The 26,034-nt window shown below is 53.9% G+C and overlaps 3 protein-coding genes across 3 annotated transcripts; all 3 read left to right on the forward strand.

The window, feature by feature from the left end:
• The first annotated feature begins 4,919 nt into the window (after positions 1-4,919).
• Positions 4,920-8,605, forward strand: LOC132215512 (serine protease 44-like). The gene is made up of 5 exons (XM_059663801.1): positions 4,920-5,099; positions 5,260-5,528; positions 6,080-6,345; positions 7,008-7,171; positions 7,710-8,605. Exons 1-5 carry the CDS (start codon positions 4,920-4,922, stop codon positions 7,944-7,946), a joined length of 1,116 nt encoding a protein of 371 aa, XP_059519784.1. The 3' UTR covers positions 7,947-8,605.
• Positions 8,606-10,872: 2,267 nt separating this feature from the next.
• LOC132215514 (putative serine protease 45) lies at positions 10,873-17,088 on the forward strand. The gene is made up of 6 exons (XM_059663802.1): positions 10,873-10,951; positions 12,953-12,976; positions 14,251-14,398; positions 14,856-15,130; positions 16,343-16,506; positions 16,831-17,088. Exons 1-6 carry the CDS (start codon positions 10,873-10,875, stop codon positions 17,062-17,064), a joined length of 924 nt encoding a protein of 307 aa, XP_059519785.1. The 3' UTR covers positions 17,065-17,088.
• A 4,678-nt stretch (positions 17,089-21,766) lies between these two features.
• On the forward strand, positions 21,767-25,943 carry LOC132215186 (serine protease 46-like). Its single transcript, XM_059662943.1, has 5 exons — positions 21,767-21,881; positions 23,068-23,245; positions 23,347-23,606; positions 24,403-24,566; positions 25,671-25,943. Exons 1-5 carry the CDS (start codon positions 21,767-21,769, stop codon positions 25,923-25,925), a joined length of 972 nt encoding a protein of 323 aa, XP_059518926.1. The 3' UTR covers positions 25,926-25,943.
• Positions 25,944-26,034: the final 91 nt, after the last annotated feature.

Here is a 26,034-nt window from a genome sequence, read left to right on the forward strand (position 1 = left end):
CACTGAGCCCCCATTCCTTCCCATTCCGCCCCTCAAAAGGAGCGCCCACCCTGCACGTGCTGCTGTCTTCCCCTCGCGAGGTGCTTCTCCTCCAATAAAGCCTGTAGTCCTGGTTTTCGGCCTCTGTCTGATCTTTCAAATACCAACTGAGCACAGCTTGTGCCAGGCAATGCTCTAAGCACTTATAGGTATGAACACAGTCTCTCTTCACTACAATCCATCCATCCATCCATCCGTCCATCCGTCCATCCATCCGTCCATCCGTCCATCCATCCGTCCGTCCATCCATCCGTCCATCCATCCGTCCATCCATCCATCCATCCGTCCATCCGTCCGTCCTGGAGGCAGGAGCCAGTGAGGCACATTCATTCAACAGATCATTATTGAGTGACTATGTGCCAGATGCTGGGACTAAGCAGAGGCAAGACAGACAAAACCCCTACGCCTGCCCACATAATGTTTGCGAGTGGAGGAGGAAGGCAGCCAACGTACACACGAGTGAAAGAGAGCGGTCAGACTGTGAGAAGTGCCGAGAGAAAGTCAGAGGAGGATGAGAGGGCCGGTGGGAGGGGCTGTTTTTGAGAGGGTGTCCTGGAGAGCCTCACTGAGAGGTGACATCTGAGTATGGATCAGACCTGGCCCACCTTCTCTTGGCTGAGAATGGTGTTTACAGAATAGCATTTGCATCAATTCCATGAGGGGGACGCTAACTTTGGTGTTGTCCCCCTAAAAGAATCCCGTTCTCAGCCTTAGTTGACCTGTATTATCGAAAAACAAAACAGTAAAAAGTCTTATTATAAAGTCACGTTTCATCACTAAACATCTTGTGGACGTTTTCTCTCTTGGTATATGTTAATTCCTGCACAATAGTCTCAATTTTGCCTCATAGCCAACCCAGCCTAAGGTCTTTGAAATGTGGCCTTTACATAAAAAGTGCTGACCCTGGACTAGCCCCAGGAGGTGAGGAGATAAATCATGTCTGGGACAGAGGGAACAGCCAGTGCAAAGGCCCAGAGGCAGGAGCCAGGAGGGTGATGCAAAGGATCATGGGAACCTGGGCACTCAGTGCAGGGTCTGTGCCCGTTCCTGGGGCCTGTAAGTGTGTGATGGCTATCACTGATGGAACATCTTTTTTCCTATTATATGACCTAATTTGTTATTGATGAGTAGAAGGCTATTGATTTTGTCTACTGGTCTTTCTCCAGCCCTCTTAGCTTATTCTCTTATAGTTTTATTAATTTCTCAGTTGGTTCATTTGGATTTTCTTTAGAAGGCAATTGCATCTTCTACAAATGATGCATTTTGCATTTTCCTGCCCATATATAACTCAGTGTCTTCCTCCCCTCCCCCTTCCCTCTTTCCCTTCTCTCTCCAGTGTTCCTCCCCTCCCTTCATAATGATGAGAGTTTAAGTTTTCAGAGGAGACTCAATGAGAGGTGTCTCCATTGTGTGATTTTGCCAATCTTCCTGGGGATTTGTCTGCCCTCTGCACCAGGCTGCCCCCCTGAGGAGGGGGCATCTGAGCCAGGTATTAGAGGATGAGTGTTTGGAGCTCTTGGAAAGAGACAGCATTGTAGGGAGGGGTAACAGCATGTACAATGGCTCAGAGGTTTGAGGGGACTTGTCATGTTTGGGGAACCTATTACAGGTCTGGAGCAATGAGGTGTCAACTATGGCCAGAGAAGGGGGTTGGACTTAGAATCACTGTGCCAAGTTTCTAGGTCCTGGCCAGGCAGGACTGCAGGGCAGGGGGCGGGTGAAGGAGGTGTGTTTAGATGAATCCTCACTTCTTGGTGACTGCCTGCCTGTGAGGGTGAGGGAGAGGCTGAGTGTGTCTGGCTGAGCTGGTTAGTGGTGCGGCCACAGAGCAGGCTTGGGAAAGGGCAGGAAGAGTTCTGCGTGACATGGAGGGTGTCTGGAAGTGGGGCTCACCCCGTGAAGGGAGCTGGCTCTATGGGTTAGGACCTCTAGAGAAACTCCAGGCAAATGAAAGTATCTGGGGGCTATCATCAGAGGTGATATTCAGAATATTTAACAACCACTGCGGTTTGGGAAGCAACCAGTTATAATATCCTTGGATGACATTAAAATTTTCCTATTAACTTTTCAGTACTCAGTTCTCATATGCACAGAACCCTGGGCTGGTGGGAGCCTGGGGAAGGCCTACCGCACAGCCTGCCCAGTGCCCTGCCCAGTGCCGTGCAGTGCGGCCCATTTGCTCAGAAGAGAGAGGGAGAGATAGAAACATCAATGATGAGAGAGAATCACCGACTGGCTGCCTCCCGCATGCTCCACACTGGGGATTGAGCCCGCAACCCCGGGCATGTGCCCTGACCGGGAATCAAACCATGACCTCCTGGTTCCTAGGTCGACGATGCTCAACCACTGAGCAACACTGGCCAGGGCCCAACTTCATCTCTTGATGGGAGGAACTACAAAGCACTGTGGCCATTCATATGTGTGTAACCCAGGAGACTTTTTATTTTATCACATTCCTTTTGCCGTGTAAGGTAACATAGTCACAGGTTCCAGGGATTAGAATGTGGACATCTTTGGGAGGCCGTTATTCTGTTTACTCCAGGGTCTTTTCCAGATGGTGGCTACAGTAGTGCCTGTTATCTGTGAGGAATACACTCAAGACCCCCAGGGGGTGCCTGAAACCGTGGATACTAGCGAACCCTATACATACAGCCGACCCTTGAACAACATGGCTTCGAACTGCACAGGTCCACTGATACACGAATTTCTTTTCAATAAATATATACAGTGCCATAAATTTATTTTCTCTTCTTTATGATTGTCTTAAAAACATGCTCTTCCCTCTAGTTTACTTTATTGTAAGAATACATTACATAATACATATAATATACAAAATACGTGTTAACCAACGGTTTATGTTATCGGTAAGGTTAGCATCACCAGTAGGCTACTGGTAGGTAAGTTATAGGTGGATTTTCAACTGCAAGGGGTGTCAGCACCCCTAACCCCAATGTTGTTCAAGGGTACATTGTGCTGTTGTTTCCCATCAGTATGTAGCGATAATAGAGTTTAATTTATAAGTCAGGCGCAGCAAGAGATGAACAACAATAACTAGTAATAAAAAGAGAACTGTAACAATATAATGTAATAGAAGTTACATGATGTGGTCTCTCAAAATACCTTACCCTGTACTCACCTTCTCACTTAGAGGAAGCACTTTACAGCTTCTCTTTGATGTATCCAAATTGCCAGCATCATCATTCGTGGGCTTTGGGGCCATCTGTAAGTAAAATAAGGCGGCTTGGACATAAGCACTGCGATACTGAGGCAGCCAACCTGACAAGGGAGACGGCTGCTAAGCGACGAGCGGGTGGGTCTGCGTGCGGAGTGTGGAGACAGTGGACACGGGGGGATTCACAGACCTGGCAGGACAGTGTGCTATTTCATCCCGCTACTCAGAATGGAGGGACACGTTAAAACTTACGAATTGTTTATTTCTGGGATTTTTCCATTTAACATTTTTTGGACCACAACTGACCATGGGTAACTGAAACCACAGAAAGTGAACCCGTGGATATGGGGGACTACTATATTATGAATTTAGCTACCATAACCATTTGAACCGTTATTTTTGTGTGTCTGTGTGAACATAAATCTTTATTTCTCTGGGATAAATGCCCAGGAGTGCAATCACTGGGTCATATGGTAATTGCATATTTTATTTTTTAAGAAACTGCCAACCTGTTTTCCAGAGAGGTTGTAATATTTTACATTCCTGGCACAATGTGTGAATGATTCAATATCTGCATCCCTGTCAGTATTGGGTGTTGTCTATATATATATGTATGTATGGAAACATCAATGATGAGAGAGGATCACTGACTGGCTGCCTCCTGCACGCCCCCTGCAGGGGATGGAGCCTGCAGCCTGAGGGGAATTGAAGGTGACCTCCGGGTTCATGGGTTGACACAATCGCTGAGCCACCCCTGCTGGGCACTATTTTAACCTCGGCCAGTCTGTGAGGTGCGCAGTGATGTCTCCCTGCAGTTTTCATGTGCATTTTGCTAACGGCTCTTTTCATATGGGGCTGGTTTTACTGAAGGCAGCACTGTTCTCGCTAACGTGGTGCCTAGTGCTGTTCAGTGCAACAGTCACATCAGGGGGTTGACGTTTTTGTTGTTGTCTTTCCCCACTGTTGCTAGGAGGTTAAGTCGGTTCTACTCTTCTTTTTTTATTTATTCTTTATTGTTTAAACTATTCCGTGTCTCCTTCTGCCCCACTGACCTGTCCCTGCGCGCCCCTGCCCCGCCCCGGCCCCGGCCTCGCCCCCGGCTGTCTGGTCCCTGTGTCTGGCTCGGCTGCGTGCCAGTCCTGGGGTTGCCCCTCCCCGCCTTCCCGAGGTGGGACGGTCTCCTCCACGCTTCCTGTCTCTGGATCTATTTGGTTCATCAGTGTATGTTGTTCATTCGACCCCACAGGTGAGTGAGGTCATGGGTACTGACCTTCCTCCGACTGGCTTCTCCCGGCCCGTCCGCCCGCCCGTCCGTCCGTCCGTCCGTCCGACCGGCGCTGCGAGGGGGAAGAGCGCGCTCTTTTTCGCAGCCGCGTCGTATTCCATCCGCAGCGGCACCGCCGGTTTCAGTCCACTCGTCACCGGTGGGCACTCGGCTGCGTCCAGCTCTTGGCGACTGTGCGTCGCGGCCATGACGGCCTTCAAGCCTTTATTGCGAACAAGCCGGGGAGGGAAGCGCGAGAAAGGCCTCAGCCGAGCGCAGCCGGCGGTGTGGGCGCCTCAGCGGGAACGGGCTCTGACCCCGAGATGACCCCACGCACGCACGTACGCACGCACACGCACACGCACGCACACACGCACGCGGCGCGGCCCCGGTTCCGCCAACACCAGGGCGAGGGGCGCCGCAGAGGGGCTGCGGGCGGGGCCCATGCCGTTGCCGGGCGGCCTGGGCGGCACCCGCGCCCTGGGCCTGCTGGTCCTGCTCCTGCTGCGGCAGCCCCGGCTCCCCGAGGCCCGGGCGGGCGGGGCGGGGGCGCCCGCACCCTCACCTGCCCCCTCGGGGGGCGGCCGCCAGCACCCGGGGGCGGGCCCGCGGGAGTTGCCACCTGTAGGCGCTCAGGGGCCCTCCGAGGCCCCCGGGCCCCCCCATTTGGCGGCGTCGACCCCAGGGGGCTCTGATGCCCAGGAAACGGCGGCGGCCCCACTGACCCCGACGCCGCCCGCCACGGAAGACGGGGTGACGCCCGTGACGCCGCCCGTCGCTCCAGGTGATGCTGCTGGGCCGGGCCGCGCAGAGACCGGCGGTGCTGGGGCCGGGAGGAGCGGGGCGGGCGCCGGCGGGCGGCGTGGCCCTTCAGGCGCCCTCCTCGCCTGCTCCAGGCTGCGGCCACCAGACCATGCGGATCGTGGGCGGGAGGCCGGCGGCGGAGCGGCAGTGGCCCTGGCAGGTGAGCCTGCAGATCAAGGACGAGCACGTGTGCGGGGGCTCCCTCATTGCCAACCGCTGGGTGTTGACCGCCGCCCACTGCATCTTCGGGTGAGTGTTCCAGGCCCCGGCCCCCTCCCCGGGCTTTCTCTTCAGGCTGTGGTCAGAGGCAGGTGGTGCTAGGGCCCTGGGGAGCCTGGACCGTCCCGATCCAAAACCAGGTTCAAAGCCGCCGCTTGAAGCCAGTGCTGGTATCCTTCACCGCGGCCAGAAGGGGGGCCGCCAGTGGGGGCGGTGCGGGCAGAGACTCCCCTGGGGGGTGCTTCTGGGGGTGCGCGTAGTAGACCCATTTGGCTAGACCAGTGGTCTGAACTCTAATGAGCCCAGAAAGGCCTGCAGAGCTTGTGGAATACAGGTGGCCCGTCCCCACCCCGAGAAGTTGTGACTCAGGACTTTGCCTTTCCGACGCGTTCCCACGTGATACTGATGCTGCTCATCCGGGGACCAGACTTTGAGAACCCCTGGATGGAGGGGCTGGGGCTGGGGAAGGGTGCGGTGTGGAGGGAGGGAAGTGGCTGATGGCTGGCCTTGGAGATGGGACGGGGCTGGGAAGAACCCAGCCCGTGGGGAAGGGACTGGGACCATCCAGGGTCCCTCTGCAGCTTCCTGGATTACACGGTGAAGGTCGGAGGCATCCACGTGCATCACGCCTCCAAGATGGCAGTCAGAGTCCCAGTGCGAGACATCGTCATCCACCAGGATTTCAGCACTTTCAAGAGGATCGAGAACGACATTGCGCTGGTTCTGCTCGAGTTCCCTGTGAATTACTCCACCCACATCCAGCCGGTGTGCTTCCCCGAGAAGACTTTCATGGTGCAAACGGATACCGACTGCTGGGTGACTGGGTGGGGAAAACTACACGAAAAAGGTGAGACTGTGAAGCAGATTCAGGCCCGGAGAGGGGTGCCCTGGGGTTGAAGCCAAAGGGAGACCAGGGAGGCAGTTCTCTAGCAAGAGGGTAAGGGAGGAGGGTACGTTGATGGGGTGGCACATTTCTATTAATAGGTCAGGACCCTGGGTGACGAGCAAGGTGGGTTTTAGCTCAGGTGGGTTTTGTCTGCTAATCGGAGCCGCCCCAACTGGAAGTACTTGCCTCGGTGCTTGGGGAGTTTTCAGTGAGAAGAGGCCTTAGAGATGCCGCTCAGTGACACTGCAGGGCCTCCTGCCCCTGGGAGAGCTGGGTTGGCACTTCCTGATGCAAGTCTGTGGTCCTGCTCCAAGTGAAAGAAAGTCCTGATGTCTGGACACCTGTCGCGATTCCTAATGGCACTCGGGGTGACAGGTGCCTGGCTTGATTTCTCAGGCTGGAAGGCCTCGCCTCTTCCGGTCCTGATCAGCCCTTCCTTCTCCTGTCTTGGTTTTGATGCTTACCTCCTCCTCTCCCCATGTCACCTTTGGGTCTCCTTTCCTGCAGTGTCCAGTGGGGACAGTATCCACTGCCCTAAGAGGGTGTCTGTGTGTGAACACACTCTGTGGAGCCCAGAGTGGGTGCCGCTAAGCGGGCCCCCTTGTCCGATATTATCTTTCCAGACCCTAAGGAGGCAGCCCCCGAATTGCTCCAGGAGGCTGAGCTAAAAATCATTCGCCATGAGAAGTGTAATGAGATCTTGAAGAAAAAGTTGGGAACCAGGTTTGACCTAGTCAGGGAAGGGTGTGTCTGTGGTTACAGCGATCTCGGAGAGGATTCCTGCCAGGTCAGTCCACGGCCCTTTGCTGCCTCAGCCCTGGGCTGTCCCCTGGGGTTCTTCGTCACAGGCAGTAGGACCTGCGTCGCCTGCCAGCCCCTCCATTCCTCTCCATTCAAATGAAGGGGATTCAGCGGGACACGCTGCAGGGGCTTTGCCCGGCTGGCCTGACCCTGACCCAGCCTTTCAGTAAAGAGGAGAGGATGCTGCCTGGAGGGGGGCAGGGAGGAGGGGGGTCCAGGCAGGACACACCAGTGAGACGGGTCGCATGTTGTGAGCCCCTTCTGTGTGACAGGCAATGCATTAGGTAAGGGCTTTAATCGCTATTGTTGTCTCAGAGTATGTACATTTTCTCTGTTTATAGTCAGTATTTTCTGGGCACAGTTTTTGAGTATGTTCACAAATTTTCAACTTGTAAATCTCTCAGAAACCTGGGCTGGGGGCGCCCCACGTGTGTCCAGTGCCTTGCAGGCAGCCAGCCGGCTCTGATGTTGGTCCTTCATTCCTCCATTTGTCTCTCTTTCTCTCTCTCTCTCTCTCTCTCCAGGGAGATTCTGGGGGCCCCCTGGTCTGTGAATTTAATAACACCTGGGTCCAGGTGGGGATTGTGAGCTGGGGCATCGGCTGTGGCCGCAAAGGATATCCTGGAGTTTACACAGAAGTTAGTTTCTTCAAGGACTGGGTCATTGATCAGATGAGTCAGGCTTCTTCTCAAGACTCAGCAGTCCTCCCCTCCCTGCCCCTGTGTCTGGTGCTGTCCCTGGGCGTCTTGGTGACCTTGTGACCACAGGCTTGCTCCCTCCTGTTTCTGAGTCTCCCTCGAGGCCTCTCCTCCCGTCTCCCTCTCCTCAGTGCCCTCCCCTCACATTCCCGTTGGGACCCGCTGGCTCTGAGGAGCCACATAGCAGAGAGTAGAAGTGAGACTGGAGTCCCCGAAAGTGTCCTGCCTGGTGCTCCAGTCCCGGGCCCCGGCCCCGCCTACACCTGCTGGGAGGGAGGCTGAAACCATCCAGCTCCGGGGCCAGCTGGCCTGCTCAGGGGAACAGGTGCCGCATGGACGTGTCGGAGAAGGTCTACCGAGGAAGAGACGCCATCAGCGCTGGACACCGTCAGACCCAGTGGTTTCAGGCTCTCGCCTGATAACTGTCAAACCAGTCAGCTTGGTGATTGTCCAGCGAGAGCGAGCGAGGTGCCACCCTGCTGTGGTGTGATTTCCACAGGACTCGGTTGTCTGTGGTGGGGAGAAGTTCCCTGCACCCCATATGGATCCACCTGTGAGTGCCAGCCTCTGCCACGTCAGCCTTCTGGGTCAGCCCGGTCTCGGAACCCCCTCCCGCAGTGCCCTGGTGGCCACATCCAGGCTCACTCACCCCATGTTGTGTTGAGACAGGAAGGAGTGCCGATATTTCTGACTTCAGTCGAATAAATGTTTGGAGAATGTCTTGCGTGTTCTGAAGCTCTGCTGTCCTGGACTTTGTGGGCTAATGTAGATGTACATGATTTACATATTGATGATGAATATAAATGAGGAGATTGAAGCTTTCTGTCTCATAAGGTAGTCGTACTTTACACAGGCCATTCAGGTTGCATATTTAAGAAACTATTCATTATGTTTAATTTTAACATTGATTTCAGTATTTTGCTTTTTTTTTTTTTAACAGAAGTATCTTTGGGAATTGTTTAGAATTATAAATTTTTAGCATTCTGTTTCTTATTCATGAAAACACAAAGGATTAGTCTCTAATCAGTTTTATGATGCAAAATATGAATGCTCTCTGGATAACTGCTGACGTGGGAACGGCTGATTTCCCACTAGCCGACATTTAAATATACATATGTACATATTTTTATTGGTTTCAGAGAGGAAGGGAGAGGAGAGAGAGAATCACTGATCTGCTGCCTCCTGCACACCCCCTACTGGGGATCAAGCCCGCAACCTGGGCATGCGCCCTGACTTGGAATCGAGCCGTGACCTCCAGGTTCAGAGGTCGATGCTTAACCACTGAGCAACACTAGCCAGGCACCCACTAGCTGACATTTATATGCTGAAGGTGTATTGTTACGTCAATAGAATCTGAAACACATTGATTTGGTTAAGATGCCTCCAGTCAATGGCACACACATTTGTTTAATAAAACGAGCACCATCATACTTGTACATTGCTGAGCAGATTGGGGTTTTTGATGCAAACAGACTAGCAGACTTTATATTTTGTGAGTTTTATTCTCTGAAGTAAAGAAGGAAGCTTTTGAAATGATAGTGTTTTTGATCTTCCGCAATTCTTTATCGATAGATCCTTATACTTGCTTATTTGAAAAAGACAGTGTTGTGGTTTTGACTTAAAGTTTTAAGCATAAAAAGAATTAGAGTGGCCGAAACCGGTTTGGCTCAGTGGATAGAGCGTCGGCCTGCGGACTGAAAGGTCCCAGGTTCGATTCCGGTCAAGGGCATGCACCTTGGTTGCGGGCACATCCCCAGTGGGAGATGTGCAGGAGGCAGCTGATCGATGTTTCTCTCTCATCGATGTTTCTAGCTATCTCTCTCCTTTCCTCTCTGTAAAAAATCAATAAAATATATTAAAAAAAAAAAAGAATTAGAGTGAAGAGAGTCATTGCGTTTGGATCTAGTTCTTTGTCCTCATTCCAGGGCCCAGTGGTCCAGAGTCTCTGCCTCGCTCTGGCCACTCCCTCCCGGTCTCCTGACCCTGCTGTCCGGCCCAGGTTTCCCTCAGGGCTTCAGAGGGCGGCCTGTGCCGAGGAAGGCTGGGTGGGACAGAGCGGGCATCAAACCCAGTCTCTTAGTGCGGATCCAAGCAGCTGCTTTAAGGAGCCACTGAATAGTCATCGGTTAAAAGCCAACGGACGCTCTTGTTCCCGTAGCCGGGGCGGCAGGTAGCTGTTCTCCTTCTCATGGCTCCACTCGGCTGTGGTTTGTGCTTTCCCTGCATCCGAATCCCTGCAGGGCTGGTTAAGATACAGACCAGGGTTCCTCCCCAGAGTTCCCAGGCCTGCGGGTCGGGGCGGGGCTGAGAAGGTGCCTCTCCACCTAGCTGACAGGTAATGCTGCTGCCGCCCTGGGGACCACGCTCCACACGGGGACACAGGCCCCCTCTGCCCACCTGTTGGTGGGCACCCATCTGCACCCCCTTAGCTGTGGTCCCCAAAGCTGGGCCATCCACACTGGACAAGAGAAACAGAAATCCCGCTCTCCCAATCTCCGCCACACCAGCGATTCAAGGACAGCGTCCTTCCAGACACGTGGGAGCTTTCCAGATTCTCAAGATAAACTGGGTAAGTCCCATGCACCCAGCACAGGGACCAGGGTGCAGCCGGGGCTGGGGGACAGAAGCCGTCCCTGGTCCAGGGATCACCAGCCAGGCTCTGGGGGCGCTGTCACCAATTTAAGGCACTTGAGGGCGCTGTGGTGGGGCTGGCCATCTGGGGGCAATCTGGGGTCCAGGGCTCCGAGGTCGCCTTCCAGGAACTGGAGCGGGGGTGGGGGTGGGGGTGCTGGGGCTCCGGGGGCGCCCTCCTCCTCCTCCTCCTCTCCCCCCACCTCCTCTCCCCCCCCTTCCCCTCGCGGTATGGGGAGGGCGGCTCGCGCCTGGGGATCCGGCAGGTAACGTGCTGGAGGCGCCTCGTGCGCCAGCGCTGCCCGCGCGCATGGGGTGCCTTTGCGCGTCTCACTCTGCGGGTGCCGCCTGCGGGCTCATGGCCGCCTCACTGGGGGGCCTCCGCGCTGGGCCTGGAGGCCTGAGCCTCCTCTTCCTGCTGCTGCCGCTGAGCCAAGGTGAGGCGACCGTCCCCCCTTCTTCCCCACCCCCCTCTCCCCTCCTCCCTCCGCTCCTCCCTTCGCTCCTCCCACTCCTCCCTCCCCTCCTCACCCCCCAACCCCCCTGGAGGCCCTGACTGGCCTTCTGGGCTTCTGGGCCCCGCCCCCCGCCAGTCACCTCTCCTCCACTACCCCCCCCACACCTCCCAGCGATGCCAACCCCCTGCCCTCTCAGGCCTCCTCCCCCAGCCCCCGCTGGGCCTGCAGCCTCCTGGGGACCCCTGACTTTTCTCCCGGGGGGTCAGCCGCTTCTGTCTGCTGGCAGCGTGGACCTTCGTGGCCGAGACCCCAGCCTCCCTCTCTCATCACCCCAGGCAGCTGGGCACCGGGGTACCCCACCTGGGCATGGGGTCTGGCCGGCACAGACTCAAGGTCTCCATGTGACAGAATATTCCACAATTCATCCGCAACCCGACCCTCTTTCCCCACCCAGCGCGCCCACCCGCGCTGCCTCCTTCCTCAGTGGACGCAGCCCTGGGTGGTCTCCCCTCCTCAGGTGAAACAGAGTCAAAGGCGGTTTCCTGGAACCAGATGGAGGGGAGGGGAAGGGGGCACTTGATGCATCGGGAGCAACAATGACTGAGAGTTAGGGCTCTTCTCGCAGGTGGAGCGGGGTCTCCCTGTCCCCGGGTGCCCACCGGGGGCTGGCATGACTGGTGCAGGCGCAGACACCGTGGTTTGGGGAGTGCCCAACGAGAAACTTTAATTTGAAACATTAATTTTCAATCGAAGTTACATCCAATATTATTTTGTACCAGTTCCAGGCGGACAGCGCAGCAATAGACAGTCATGTCCTATACGGACATTTCCCCCTGGCACCACACCCCGGGATTACCAGAGCACTGGCTTCCCTCTGCGGTCTCTGTGACTCTTCTGTAACTACAGCTTGTACTTGTTAATCCCTGCCCCCTTTCCCCCAAGAGGCTTCAGTCACATGCAGGGGCGGCTCAGAGTAACAGAAGGAAGGTCTCAGCTCTCTCCCTCAGCACCACCTCCTGCTCCTCTCGTCCCTCCCAGCCGCCCATGTGCTCATCCCCGATGGATTGCTGTTCCCTAAGGTGCTGTCGGCCCCCCCTGCTGCTGGCGGTGCACTCACCTGCCCGGGTGGTGAGCTGCCATCTCCTATATGTGATGCTGCCCAGCGTGTGGCCGAGCACCCACCTGCTGGCGCCTCCGCCTGGACAGCCGAGAGCCGTCTCAGCTGCGGGAGGCCCTCCTCCTGCTGCAGATGGGGCGTCCTCACTCTCTCCTCTGACTCGGAGGATGGCAGCCACTCGTCTCTAGAATCAGAGATGGGGAGGGGGTCATCCTGGGCTCGGCCATGTCCCCAAGTCCCCCCTCTGCTCACCGTGTCGGTTCTCACACCCCGTCCTCACTCAGACTCCACATTTCTTGCCTGGTTTCTGCAGCGCCTCTGGTGGGGCCTGGCTGCCCTCAGTCTTGTCACCTTCCTCCCGTTCTCTTCGCTGCCTTCACAAGACCAGCGCCCACGTCCCACCTTCACTGGCCTCTTCCTCCCGGACTCTGCTCCCCTGGCTTCCTTTCTTGCCATCACAGGCCTTGCCCGTTATCCTCCAGAGCTCGGGCCTGCACCACGGTGTTGCCTTTGTAAGGAATGTCATCGTCACTTCTCATCCGTGGCTTACCTTCTCTCTAAGACCCGGCACAATGACCCCTCTTGCCAGAGCCTCTTTGTCCACGGCTTCTTCGGGGCTCCCCTGACATCTGTGGCTTCGTCCCTGCATCGACCTCCTCGGGTGATTGCATTTACTTGTTTCCCCTGCTGGCCGTGGCCCTCGAGGGCAAGTGCAGCGTGTACCTGCCTGATGACCGGCGTCCTACAGCTCGGGGCTCCGGGCTGGGAACGAGCGGGAGATGAGAAATAGTGGTGAGTGAGCAAATGCACTCACTCATGAAGACACCCTCTTCGCGCTCTTCATCTCTGCCCTTTTTCTCCAGGTGACAGGGAAGACACCAGACCAGGTGGGTAGGCTGAGCCCTGCTGCAGGAGAGCCTCAGCTCCTGGGGGCGGGGGGGGGGGGTCTGAAGAGGGTCACCTGTGGCTAGTGTTTCTGGGCCTGAAGGAAGCAGGCACGTAGTGGGAGGGGCCTGCTTTCCAAAGGCCAGCCTGTGCTGCCGGGACATACAGACCTGCCGGTGGGAGGAAAGAGCGCCCCTGTGGGACACAGGGCCTCTGCCTCCAGCCCAGGCTGCATCCGACCAGGGGAGGTGCCCCTCTTCTGCACAGAAACCTCCTGGTTCCAAATGGTTCCTTTCACATAAGGACCTCGGGGCCCGTGGCAGTGCCCGCAGAACCAGCTCTTCTGGGTCTCCCTGCCTTTTCCTGACGCTTCACGGGTGGGGGCTGATGTATCCTGCTTGTTCATGGGCCCCTATTGCCCTGACTGTCCTGAATTATTTGATTGACTGATTAAGTTATTCCTGTTTATGTCCGTGCTCCACTCCTATTCCCTCTCTCTTTTTTTAAAAAAATGTATTTTATTGATTTTTTACAGAGAGGAAGGGAGAGGGATAGAGAGTTAGAAACATCATCAGCTGCCCCCTGCACACTCCCCACTGGGGATGTGCCTGCAACCAAGGTACATGCCCTTGACCGGAATCGAACCCGGGACCCTTGAGTCTGCACGCCGACACTCTATCTGCTGAGCCCAACCGGTCAGGGCCTATTCCCTCTCTTTACTCTCTTTCCAACCTTTTTAAAATATATATATTTTTACTGATTTCAGAGAGGAACAGAGAGCGAGCGAGAGAGAAACATCAGTGATGAGAGAGAATCATTGATTGGCTGCCTCCTGCACGCCCCTTACTGGGGATCGAGCCCGCAACCTGGGCCTGTGCCCTTGTCCGGAATCGAACCCGGGACCCTTCAGTCCGCAGGCCGATGCTCTACCCACTGAGCCACACCAGCCAGGGCCTTTGTGTACTTTGTGTGGATATATAACCCTTCAACAACTTACTCTCACAGTCAGTGACATTTCTCTACCCAGCACACCCAACAGAAAATACATTCTCCGTGTCCCCTGTGCTGTCGCTATCTCGATGCGTTTCATCTCTGTCACTGTCATTTTCTGCTGGCTCAGCGCTGTGAGCGGCCCCTGCCCTTCTCTCCTGTCCCTGAAATGGGAACAAGCCCTGGGTTTACGGCCTGGTGCCCAGGCCCCGGGGCATCTTGGTCGCGGTCCTTCCGATCCTCCTCTGGGTGGTCACTGCATCTCCTTGGCATCTTGTTCCTAAAGTTTGTGGCAAGCCCTGGTGGCCGGAGGACAATGACATGAGCCGCCACTGGCCCTGGGAGGTGAGCCTCCGTGTGGAAGATGAGCACGTGTGTGGAGGGGCCCTCATTGACCACACATGGGTGGTGACTGCTGCCCACTGCATCAAAGGGTGAGTGCGGCCACGTGTCGGGGGCCCGGAGACCCGGGGCTGCAACAGGCCCTGTGTGGCTTTCTCGCTTCCTCTGAAGCAACATGCATGGGGAGGTAGGGGGCGTGGGAAGGAGTGCCCAGACAGGGGGGCCTCACAGGGAGCCAGGGACTGAGCTGAGACGGGAGCCCCAAGCAACGAAGACCGTGTGCTAAGTAGGGCAACAAACTCAGTATGGCACCCCACTCCTAATGCATGAAAACATACATGTAGACCAACCTCTGTACACACAACACAGAGGCCAGGCCACCTTGAATCAACTTGAATGATGGATGGGGAGGCAGCCGGATCTCTGGCCCCAAGGGCCTCCAGGCTGGATCCGCTGGACGCCTGCTAAGGGAGGGGTCTTGGGTGGAGGTAGGAGCAGGTGTCCTGGGGACCCTGACACCTACCAGGTGGGGCTCTGTGTCCCCTGTAGCACCAAAGAGTACTCCGTGACTCTCGGCACCGCTCAGCTGAAGCCCACGAACCCCAGAATGGCCGTCTCGATCCAGGTGAAGGACATCATCGTGCACCCCAAGTTCTGGGGCCGGACCTTCACCATAGGCGACGTCGCCCTCCTGCAGTTGCACACTCCCGTCGTCTTCGGCAAGTACGTGCAGCCCATCTGCCTCCCGGAGCCCACCTTCGACCTGAAGGTGGGGATGCAGTGCTGGGTGACCGGCTGGAGCCAGGCTAAGCTGCGCTACTCAGGTGAGCAGGAGGGGGTTGGGGCTGGGGGTCCCACAGAGGCTGCAGCAGTTCCTCCTGGGGCCTTGCCTGCCTGGCCCCCTCACAGGGCATCTCAGGGAACTCATGGCCGTGACCTCCGGCCCCTGGCCCTTAATGTGTTAAGACTGCTTCTCACGTGGGCACTGCTGCCCATTGCCGTGGGCCCTCAGTCAGGCCCAGCCTATCAGAAGCTCAGTCAGGGAGTCACACATTCGCTCACTCATGTGTTCACTTGACGAACTTCAAGCATCTGCCACACGCTGAGCCTTGGCAATGGGAGCACATGCCCTGCCCCCAGGGAGCTCACCCGAGTGGAGGGTGACAGGGAAAGACTTGTTAGGTGATCATTTATTAAAAAGGATATTTTTGTATTGATTTCAGAGATAGGAAGGGAGAGGGAGAGAGAAACATCCATGATGAGAGAGAATCATTGATCGGCTGCCTCCTGCACGCCCCCCACTGGGGATTGAGCCTGCAACCCAGGCATGTGCCCTGCTGGGAATTGAACCATGACCTCCTGGTTCAAGGGTCCACGCTGAACTCCTGAGCCCCACCTGCCGGGCTTGTCAGGTGATTTTTAAAAAAATATATATTTTATTGATTTTTTACAGAGGACGGGAGAGGGATAGAGAGTTAGAAACAATAATGAGAGAGAAACATCGGTCAGCTGCCTCCTGCACACTCCCCACTGGGTATGTGCTCGCAACCAAGGCACATGCCCTTGACCGGAATCGAACCTGGGACCCTTGAGTCCGCAGGCTGATGCTCTATCCACTGAACCAAACCGGTTAGGGCTTGTCAGGGGATCTTGAGCTCCAGCTGAGAGGAGTGTGGGGTGAGCTCTGGGCCGAGGGTCTGCCTGAGCTACCTCTAGGAGGAGTGAGCTTCATTCAGGTGGCGGAGGGCACAGCCGGGGCCGGGCTCAGGCTGGAGAGCAGCAGCATGTGGCTGGCTCTCAGCTTGTCCCTGTGACTTGGACTGCACCTGCTTGGTGCAGAGACGACAACTTCCCAGAGAAACACGGGCTTGCCAGACCTGGTCCTCTCGGCCGGGGGAGGGCCAGGAAAGGAGGCCGTGGAAGTGCTAAGGGGTGGGCGGGCTGAGTCCCCAGGATGGAGGTGACAGGACCCTGGCAAATGGCCAGGGCTGGGTGGAGTGAGGGGTTAATCCTCGCCCTACTGGGCTCTTCGGCAGCCAACTCCACGCTGACCCCAGAGCTGCAGGAGGCGGAGGTGTTTATCATGGACAACAAGAGGTGTGACCAGATTTACCGGAAAGAGTCCACCATCTCCCACATCCTCCCCCTCATCTTGGGGGACATGATCTGTGCCACCAATTATGGAAAAAACCTGTGCAATGTGAGTTTGGGAAGGTTCTGAGCGCTCTCCTGTTGGGAAGGACTCCCTGGTGAGGGGAAGGTCCCCGGGAGGGTTAGCTTGGCCTCCCTCTGTCACCATCCCTAGGCAGCGCTCTGCTCCCATCCCTCTTCCCCTGTGACTTGATTTTGCCTAATATTCTGGGGCAGGTCCCCAACTCTGGCGCTGAAGCCGGACCCTGGGTAGTGAGATCCTGAGGGAAGCGAAAGGATCTTCCAAGTGGAACTCCGAGTGGGCATTCTGGGTCCCCTGATTCCTGGTCCCAGCTGGGCCCAGAGCCTCCATCACGCCTCTCTCTTTGCCTAGGGGGACTCTGGGGGCCCATTGGCTTGCGAAGTGGAGGACAGGTGGATTCTGGCTGGGGTGATGTCCTGGGAAAAGGCCTGTGCCAAAGCACAGAACCCAGGTGTGTACACACGCGTCACCAAATACAGCAAATGGATCAAGAACCAAATGAGCAGCAGGGCTCTCTCAGGCCCCTGCACCTCCGTCTGGCTCCTTCTCCTGACCTGGCTGCTGCCTCTCCAGATGGGCCCCTGATCTCCCCCTCCAGAATGGGGCCAGATCAAGGTTAGACCAAGGTCATGTGTCCCTATTCAACAAGAGTCAAGGTGGGGACAGAGTGGCCCCTGGGAGGCCTGGTCCTGCTTGGGCATCCCATAGGGAGGGACGTGGTGGATGACAAGGCCTTGGCTGACGAGGAGAAGGGACATGTGGCCTTGAGGGCTCTGGAATTGGGGCCCAGAACAGTAGGGATTAAATTTGTGCAAATGTAAGCTGATTCTGTTCTCTTTTCTGGGTGGCCCTGGTTGTTAGGGGTGGGTGGGTGGGAGGGCAGGGTCTCCTGGAATTAATTCTACCAGGTGGGCTGATGTTTTTTGCTATATCACTAGTGCTGGGGCACAGGGAAAGGGCTTGAGGCCTCAGTTTTCTCATCTGTGAAGTGGGCATGCTGTAAGGGAGCACTCCCCGTAGGCTGACAATAGGAAGGTCCTACATACAATGCTCCAAGTCAGCTTTTACTTTTCTAAAGACAATATATTTTTATTGATTTCAGAGAGGAAGAGAAAGGAAGAGAGAGATAGAAACATCAATGATGAGAGAGAATCATGGATCGGCTGCCTCCTGCACACCCCACACTGGGGATCGAGCCTGCAACCTGGGCATGTGCCCTGACTGGGAATTGAACCCTGACCTCCTGGTTTGACACTCAATCACTGAGCCATGCCAGCTGGGAAGCTTTTACTTTTTTTCAGTGGCATTTTAACATACTAATTACAAAAGTATTACGTGTTCATGGCTACATTTTTCTTTACATTAAAAACTATAATAGCTGAATATGAATATAATAGCTGAATATGTGATTTACTTTAAAAGTTCAGAAATACATGAAAAGATTCCCCCTCTCATCTACCCCACCACAGTGCTGCTCCCTTACCCAGAAGTAATCATCAGTAGCATCCTTAAATAATGTATCTTTATGATTTTAAATATATGTATTATTCATAGCCTACATTAAAAAAAATAGATGCCTTAAAAGCCATGTCAGTACCTAGAGCGATCACTGCCTGGGTTCTGTGGGATGTAGTGGAGGTGATTTAACCCACACCTGTTTTGTTTTGTTTTAAAAATATATTTTTGTTGATTTCAGAGAGGAAGGGAGAGGGAGAGAGAGATAGAAACATCAATGATGAGAGAGAATCATTGGCCAGCTGCCTCCTGCATGCCCCACACTGGGGATCGAGCCCGCAACCCGGGCATGTGCCCTGACTGGGAATCGAACTGTGACCTCCTGGTTCATAAGTCGATGCTCAGCCGCTGAGCCACGCTGGCTGGGCCCGCACTCATTTTTAGGCTGTTTCTGACTTGTCAGCATTGGGGCAGCCACGAACACCCTCCTGCGTGCATGGGGGGGGGGGCAGTCTAAGGAAACAGAAAGTTAATCGTTTTGGACGAATACTATCAAATTCATCCCTTCCCCAAACTGAGTCAGTGTACACGTACACATACAGTACATGAGAATGGGTTTCCCCTTTTGCTAAAAGTGGGTATCATTCATCTTCAAAACCTGTGTCCATCCAATGGTACAAAGTTATAGCATTGTGCTTTTTTTAAAAAGTGTTTTCTCATGTGTTTATTGAAAAACACATGCACCTTTCCTCTAGTAAATCCTCTGTTCAATACTGTCAACAGTAAAATAAAAAATAAAAATTTAAATCCTCTCTTCACAGACTTTGCCAATTTAAAAATTGGGTGGCTTATCTTTTCTGATGGAAGGTCTTTATCTTCTCTGAATATTAAGGCTTTGTTGATTTTTACAGATATTTTATTTTTGAAATACGTGGAATGGATGGGTAATTTTTCCATAAAGACTTTTAAGATTGTTACAGAGTCGAGTCAATCTTGCGAGTTTTGTGCCTGACTCCGGGTGGTCTTCTCCATCTCCAGGCGACGAAAGCTATCTTCCTGACTTTTTAAACATTTTGATTAATTTATTTTTTATGTGTAACTCTGTAATCCGTTTGACATTTCTATTTATGTATGGTGTGAGGTGGGGATATGTTTGGTGTGAGGTGGAGAATCTATTTCCAACTGGAGGACTGACTCCGTTGACACTATTTTTTGTAGAGTCCTACTGACTTGAAGGTCATTTGGTTGCTTAGGCTTTTATATATATAGCCTATTTGAATGTTTATCCTAATGAAATCTCAGTATATTCATGGGTATGTTTTTAAAATATTTATTATTTGCTCACTGATCTGTCTGTCCCTGGGTTAGTGCTGTACTGTTTCAATCTGCTTTATGTATGTTTTTTAAACTGTAGCAAAAGCTCTCCTCTTCTTTAAAAAAAAAAAAAATAGCCTAAATCCAGATTTTGGTCTATTTCTTAGAGGTTAACAAAAAGTCATCTGGTGTACTTTTGTAGGTTAGCTTTTCGGTATATGTCTTTCCCACATATATGAATCCATTTCCTGGTCAGCAGTCCACACTCTGTGCCCTGCTGCTAATGTCCTTACGGGGAAGCAGTCACACACTCAGCTCCCAGGAGCGACAGCATTGAGCGTCTGCCCCCTGGTGGTCAGTGCACATCATAGCAACTGGTCGAACAGTTGTTCGGTCATTTGGTTGCTTAGGTTTTTATATATATAGATAATCTGCTGATTTCTGAGAGGTTTACCACAGGAATTAAGACATTATCTATTTCTTCTTGCAGTTATAATTCTTGCTTTATGTTTCAAAGCTGTGTTGTTAATAGTGCAAGGTGCATGTATACTGTACCATCTCAGTGGGGCATATACCCTATCAATGTAAAATGGTCCTATCTAATATTTGTTCTTTTTCAACAATCTGGCTCATATCATAGAGTTCATTTCTAATTCTACTGTTCTAGTTGATTGGGGTATAATTTTATGTTTTGTACATGTTTCCTACAGATTTTCCTTGGGTTTATTTTGCACCTTTTATAGTTTCTTGATTTGAACATTTAATTAATTTATTTTCATTATTTCAAATTTCAAGTAATTTGGTTTATTTGCTTTGTCTTTTGTTATTAAATCCCTGCTTCATTGCATCATGGTAAGAAATGTGGGCCAAGCGACTTCTACTCGTAGGGAAGTTACTGTGGTTTCCTTAGTACTCGAGTGTGTGGTTGATTTTTATAGATATTTCATTCCCCAAAGACAAGAGTTGAAGACTCTCCCACTGCAAGTTAGGGTTTGGTTTCTTATGCAGCGCTGGCTGGCTTTGCTTCATTTGTTAGATGTCATGTTATTGATGAACAGAACTTTATGATGTTATATAGTCATTGGAACTTTTATCTCTTTCCAACATAAAATGACTTTCTTGTTCTGGTTAGAGAGTAACATTGCCATTTCTATTTTTGCTTGCATAGACATAATATTTTTTGCCCATCTTTTTACTTTCAACAGCTTCATGTCACTTTGTTTTCGGTGGGTCTTTAATAAGTAGCATGTGATTAGGTTTTTTTTCTACCCAATATAAGAATCTTTTATATTCACCTTGGTGGCGATAATGGATATGCATTCTTATAAAATTACCTTGTGTGGGTTTTTCTGATTGATTGTTTCCCCTCAAAGTATTTCCCTCCCTAGCCCCCCCCCCCCCCCCGTTTCCTCTCAAAGAGGAAATTTGATTTTAGGAATAATCATTTCCTTCCTTCTCTACCAGGTTTCCCTAAAAATAGTTGTTTTTGCCTGTTTTTGAATTTCATACAATATGGGCCTTATGGTGTCTGGGTTCTTTCACTTGAAACTATGTTTATGAGCTTCATGTGTTGCTGATGTCCATTGCCCTGGCTGTTGAGGACTCTGCCTCCATCCTGCCCTGAGGACATTGCCCGACAGCACGGCCTGTCCTTCCTGCTGCCCGTGTCCATGGCGCACACGGGGGTGGAGCTGCAGCTGTGGGAGGCACACAGTCTGCTCTCCTACCTGATTCTGAAGTTCTATGGTGGCCCCAGCCCATCGCCCCGCAGTGTGTAAACAGCCTTGTTGCCCCGTGTCCTGGGCAGCACTGGGGATGGGGTGGGCAGTGTGAGGAGCGTGGGATCCTGGGAGGGGCCTCCGTGGAGTGGGGGGGAAGGCGCCCAGAGATGTCATTTCTTCTGTGGACTCATGAAGACCCAGGTGTGCACGCTGCTTCCTCTCAGGAAGCCACCTGCCCAGGCCCAGCGCACCTGGCCTCCCTCCACCCAGTTGTTCTCCTGAAAATGCAGAGCCTGGGAGAAAGGAAACCTCTAGATCCAGCTCAGCCACCCACATCAGGAGTGAGCCATCCCCTTCTCCATGCCTCACTTCTGGGGGGGGGGGGGTGTGTGTGTGTCTTGAAGGCGCTGGGACTGGGCATGAGGGGTGCGTTATAGGCCGGGCACCATTACAAGCCAGATACCTGGTGCTGTCACAGGCTCGGATGGGCACGTGGGGGTACTGTCAAGGCCCAGGCTGAGCCCAGGAGGCCCTGTCCCAGGCCAGACGCCAGCACTGCCCCAGGCTCAGGTCAGGCCCAGGAGCACCGTTCTAGGGAGGCACCTGGCAGTGGCGTCACATCATGCCTGGGTGGGGCCTCGCCAAGACCACACCGGCTCCTTTCATGTGAGCATCCTGATGCTGCCCCGCTGGGGGAGCCCCGGCCTTGGAGCAGAGGCCCCCCTGACTACCCTGAGTAAACAAACCATGAGTTCTAGAATCCCTGCACGTTGGAGATGCCTGTCCCCAGATCCACGATGGGGACCAGCGGCGCCGGGCACCAGCTGTCCATGGCGTGCGGGCTGGGAGACCTTCACGGCCTCTCATCTCCATTATCTTTTGCCAGAATTGGAAACCCACTCATTGTGGAAGGTAGGGCTTTGGGAACATGGCACAGGGGCAGGAAGGAGGGCGTCAGGGACATGAGACATGAGACGGGGCAGGAGCGATCTGTGTGCCTGGGTGTCTGTGTTGGCTGTCCTCACTCCCGATGGATTCATCTTCAGCAGACTGCATGGTGTGCCACACCTGGGGACCCAGGTAGTGTCCAGTCATCCTGGTTTGCAGGGCGACATGGACACGAAGGAAGAGCCTTATTAAAAATTGGGGGATGCCCTAGCCGGTTTGACTCAATGGATAGAGTGTCAGCCTGCGGACTGAAGAGGCCTGGGTTTGCTTTCCAGTCAGGGCACAGGCATGGGTTGCAGGCTCGATCCCCAGCAGGGGGCATGCAGGAGGCAGCCAATCAATGATCCTCTCTCATCATTGATGTTTCTCTCTCTCCTCCCTCTCCCTTCCTTCTGAAATCAATAAAAATATTTTTAAAAAAATAAAAATAAAAATTGGGGGACAAGCTACCATCCGTGGAGCAGATGAGCTTGTCTGGTAGGTGCACTCTAGGCTTGCGATGACGCGGTGCGTGAACGACTGCTCACCTACAAAGGCCCTCATCTGAGGCTGGCGGCACACCACTTGGGGAGGTGGGCTTACCAGTACTCCCACCTCACCATCGGAAACCAGGGCCCAGAGAACTTCAGGGACCTGTGGAGCCAGCATCCAATACCAGTTTTCCAGTAGACTCTCTTTTAAAAATGTATTTTATTTTATTGATTTTTAGAGAGAGAGAGGGGAAGAGGGAGATAGAAACATAAGTGATGAGAGAGAAACATCAATCCGCTGCCTCCTGCATGCCCCATGCTGGGGATCGAGCCCGCAACCTGGGCTTGTGCCCTGACTGGGAATGGAACTGTGAACTCCCAGTTCATAGGTCAACGCTCAACCACTGACCCACACCAGCCGGGATTTCAGTAGACTCTTTGGGGGTGAAAAGTTTGGGGTCCCATGTGACAGGAGGTCTCTGGGTGCCCACCCAAACTGACCACGTGTGTTCTTGTGGGGCAGCCCTGGCTTGGGTCGCCTGGCAGCTCCTGTGTGCGTGTGGCAGTGGCTCCCCGTGACGGCCGCGAGGCGGCTCCCCTGCCTCTCCAGCCGAGGGCTGCCTTTGCCGCTGTCTGCACGGGCCGGGCTGGCGTGGCCCCTTCTCTGTCTCTTTCCTCAGAGCCCTGGTTCTGGGGCTGTGGTCAGACCAACCTGTCCTGCAAGATGGTGAAGGGGAAGCTGGTGGAGGCAGGCAAGTGGCCGTGGCAGGTGAGCATCCTGTTCATGGGCATGTACATCTGCAGTGGCTCCGTCATCCACCACCAGTGGGTCCTCACGGCCGCGCACTGCCTGGAGAGGTCAGTCGGGGGCGGCCGGTCCGGGGGGCCCTGGTGAGGCTGGGGTTCTGGGAGTCGCAGGGTTACTGCTGGAGATCCGCCTCCTACCCACGGCCCTGCAGGTCCCTGGATGCCAGCAAATACTCGGTGATTGTGGGAGCCCAGCACCTCCCAGCAAATGGCACTCAGCTCCCCCTCATTCGACTGGTGATTCACGAGAATTTCAAGGACCTCATCTCCGATGACATTGCCCTCCTGAAGCTCAAGGACCCCATCCTCTGGTCACCCCTTGTCCAGCCCATCTGCCTCCCAACCACCAAGCTCGTGCCATCTATTGGAGCCTCATGCTGGGCCATCGTGTGGGGACGGCCATCCGTGAAAGGTGAGTGGAGGCAGTTTCCAAAACACGTGCCTCTTAGAACACATCACCACGGGCCCCTCCCTCCCCCCTCCCCCCTTTTCCCCTCCCCCCTCCTCCCTCCCTCCCCCCCTCTCTCCCTCCCTCCCTCCCTTCCCTCCTTCCCTCATCGACCTGTCAGCAAACATTTCCTGAGTGTCTACACGTGCTGCACACTCTCCCGACCTCTGTTGATAGCAAAGTGCTCTTGTGGAGAAGACACTCCTGGTCTGCATGGGCCTCGATCCCCAAGGTCAAGTCCAATGCCGAGGCATCACCTGGCAGCAGGGCAGGGAATTCATCCCTGGGTGTCAGTGGGCTTCCCTGTGCGCAGGTGGCACAAGGGCCCTGTCTAGGAGGCACTGAACCAGTTGGCAGCCACGCAGCTGTGACCTTGAGAGACCAATGGCCCCTATTAGCGCCACTCTGGGGTTCTAGCATCTAAGAGCCTTTGTGGGTCCTGCCTTCCCGGGGGTGGCACTCTGAGCTCCAGGGCGTCTCCACCTCAGCCCCTCGCCCTCATGGGTCCCTGAGGTCGTCTCTCCGTGTCCTCTCGGTGCCTGGACGTCACTGAGCCCTTTGGGAGCTTTCTTAATGAGCTTGAGCTTTTTTGAAAGTCAGGCAATGGGCTGGGCCTTTATAAATTACACCCCCCCCAAAATAAATAAATTACCCCCCCAGGAGATGGCCCTGCCCCCACATCGGGGGTGCAGATAACCCCAAGGTGAAGTTGTGCCAGATTATTGAGGGGTGCTGAGGCAGAATTTCTCTCTCTCTTTAGTGCCCCCAAGGCCCCCCTACAGTCTTCAGGAAGTTTCTGTCAAGATAATAAAAAGTGAGATCTGCAATCAGCAGTATCAGTTCCTCTTCTTGAAGGGCCAGAAGAAGTTCATCGGGAAAGATATGCTGTGTGCCAGCTTAGAATGGGGCGTAGACTCTTGCCAGGTGCGAAGTGGCTGGCCCAGGGCGGGGAGGGGACTTTCAGGGGCCATGCCTTCCTTTAACACGGCACTGGGAGACCTCACCCGAGTCTCCCTTCCCAGGGCTCCAGCTTCCCAGTCGGTCAAAGAAGGTGACAGTGCTCTGCCCCAGTCCACAAGAATGGTGGTGATAGCAGTACCTCCCAGGTCATTTGCACTTGTCTGAACATCAGTCAGTACATGCTTGGATCTGAGCCAGGTGCTGGCAGAACCAGTTTTGCATAAATGGCCTCATTCTGCAAACACACTTCTGCCTCTTGCATCTTCTGTTCAACATTGTTTTTTGAGATTTAGCCATAGTGATACGTGCAGCTAATTCATTAATCAGCTCTATCCACATATTCACTTGGATGAATATGCCACAGTTCATCCTTTCTACCACATTGAAGTAGTTTCCAGTTTTTTCATATCACAGATTCTGCTCCTCTGAATATTCTTACACTCATTTCCCTATTGACATGCTCCAGAATTTTCCAAGGGCTGCACCCTGCAAAGAACTGGTGGGTCAGAGGTTTGCATTATTTTACAAAAACCTGTATCATTGCCCTGGCCGGTTTGGCTCAGTGGATAGAGCGTTGGCCTGCAGACTGAAGGGTCCCGGGTTCGGTACTGGTCAAGGCAGGCTCAATCCCTCGGTTGCAGGCTCAATCCCTGGGCACATGGGGAAGGCAACCAATCGATGTGTCTCTCTCACATCAGGTTCTTTCTCTCTGTCTCTCCCGCTCCCTTCCACTCTCTAAAAATCAATGGGAAAAAATTCTCATGTGAGGATTAACCAAAAAATTTTATATCGTTTATATCTATAGCTATACAGAGCACCATTTTTTTCTAATTTACAAAACTTTTCAATGATACAGAAGAGTGTAAAACTTTTTAAATGATCATAAACCTGCCATCAAGAGAAATAACAGCCGCTACCTTTGGGTTGATGGATGCTGTTGTAACACTACTCTTACGTTTTGCACAAAAAGAAGAGGGGTCGGTGTGCATTTCCAGTGGCTCACTGTGCAAGCCAGGACTGCAGTAGACCCTCCCACTGCCTCCCTGATGCTCCATCTTCCCCTCACAGGTTAACTCCGGCAGCTCCCTGGTCTGCCAAGTGAACAAGACGTGGGTCCAGATGGGGGTGGAGAGCTGGAGCTTCAGCTGTAAGCAGCACCACTTCCCCAACATCTACACCAGCACCTCCCACTTCACCCAGTGGATCAAGCAGCAGATCACGGACGTCAAGTTCATCAGCAGGGCCCACCCTGCCTTCCTGAGCCCCGCCTTGTGCACTGGCTACATCCTGCTGGTCTCCTTGGGCTCCCTGTGGCTCCTGTGAGCAGCGTTTCCAGGGGTCATTCCGGGAGCTGGAGCCGAGGCTGCTTCTCCCTGCCCTCTGCCCGCCCTCAGAGAGGTGGGGCTGGAGGCCTGCAAGACACAGGGGCAGG

Source organism: Myotis daubentonii, chromosome 14 (assembly GCF_963259705.1).
Source record: "Myotis daubentonii chromosome 14, mMyoDau2.1, whole genome shotgun sequence".
NCBI lineage: Eukaryota > Metazoa > Chordata > Mammalia > Chiroptera > Vespertilionidae > Myotis > Myotis daubentonii.

What these genes read in the sequence shown, in the direction of transcription:
- LOC132215512 (XM_059663801.1), top strand. Translation starts at nt 4,920, where the DNA reads ATGCCGTTGCCGGGCGGCCTGGGCGGCACCCGCGCCCTGGGCCTGCTG. An exon ending in GCCCGCGGGAGTTGCCACCT is followed by an intron (nt 5,100 to 5,259) that starts GTAGGCGCTCAG and finishes CCGTCGCTCCAG; the next exon opens with GTGATGCTGCTGGGCCGGGC. An exon ending in GGGAAAACTACACGAAAAAG is followed by an intron (nt 6,346 to 7,007) that starts GTGAGACTGTGA and finishes TTATCTTTCCAG; the next exon opens with ACCCTAAGGAGGCAGCCCCC.
- LOC132215514 (XM_059663802.1), top strand. Translation starts at nt 10,873, where the DNA reads ATGGCCGCCTCACTGGGGGGCCTCCGCGCTGGGCCTGGAGGCCTGAGC. An exon ending in GCTGCTGCCGCTGAGCCAAG is followed by an intron (nt 10,952 to 12,952) that starts GTGAGGCGACCG and finishes CTTTTTCTCCAG; the next exon opens with GTGACAGGGAAGACACCAGA. An exon ending in ATGGAAAAAACCTGTGCAAT is followed by an intron (nt 16,507 to 16,830) that starts GTGAGTTTGGGA and finishes CTCTTTGCCTAG; the next exon opens with GGGGACTCTGGGGGCCCATT.
- LOC132215186 (XM_059662943.1), top strand. Translation starts at nt 21,767, where the DNA reads ATGGGGACCAGCGGCGCCGGGCACCAGCTGTCCATGGCGTGCGGGCTG. An exon ending in AAACCCACTCATTGTGGAAG is followed by an intron (nt 21,882 to 23,067) that starts GTAGGGCTTTGG and finishes CTCTTTCCTCAG; the next exon opens with AGCCCTGGTTCTGGGGCTGT. An exon ending in GCCGCGCACTGCCTGGAGAG is followed by an intron (nt 23,246 to 23,346) that starts GTCAGTCGGGGG and finishes ACGGCCCTGCAG; the next exon opens with GTCCCTGGATGCCAGCAAAT.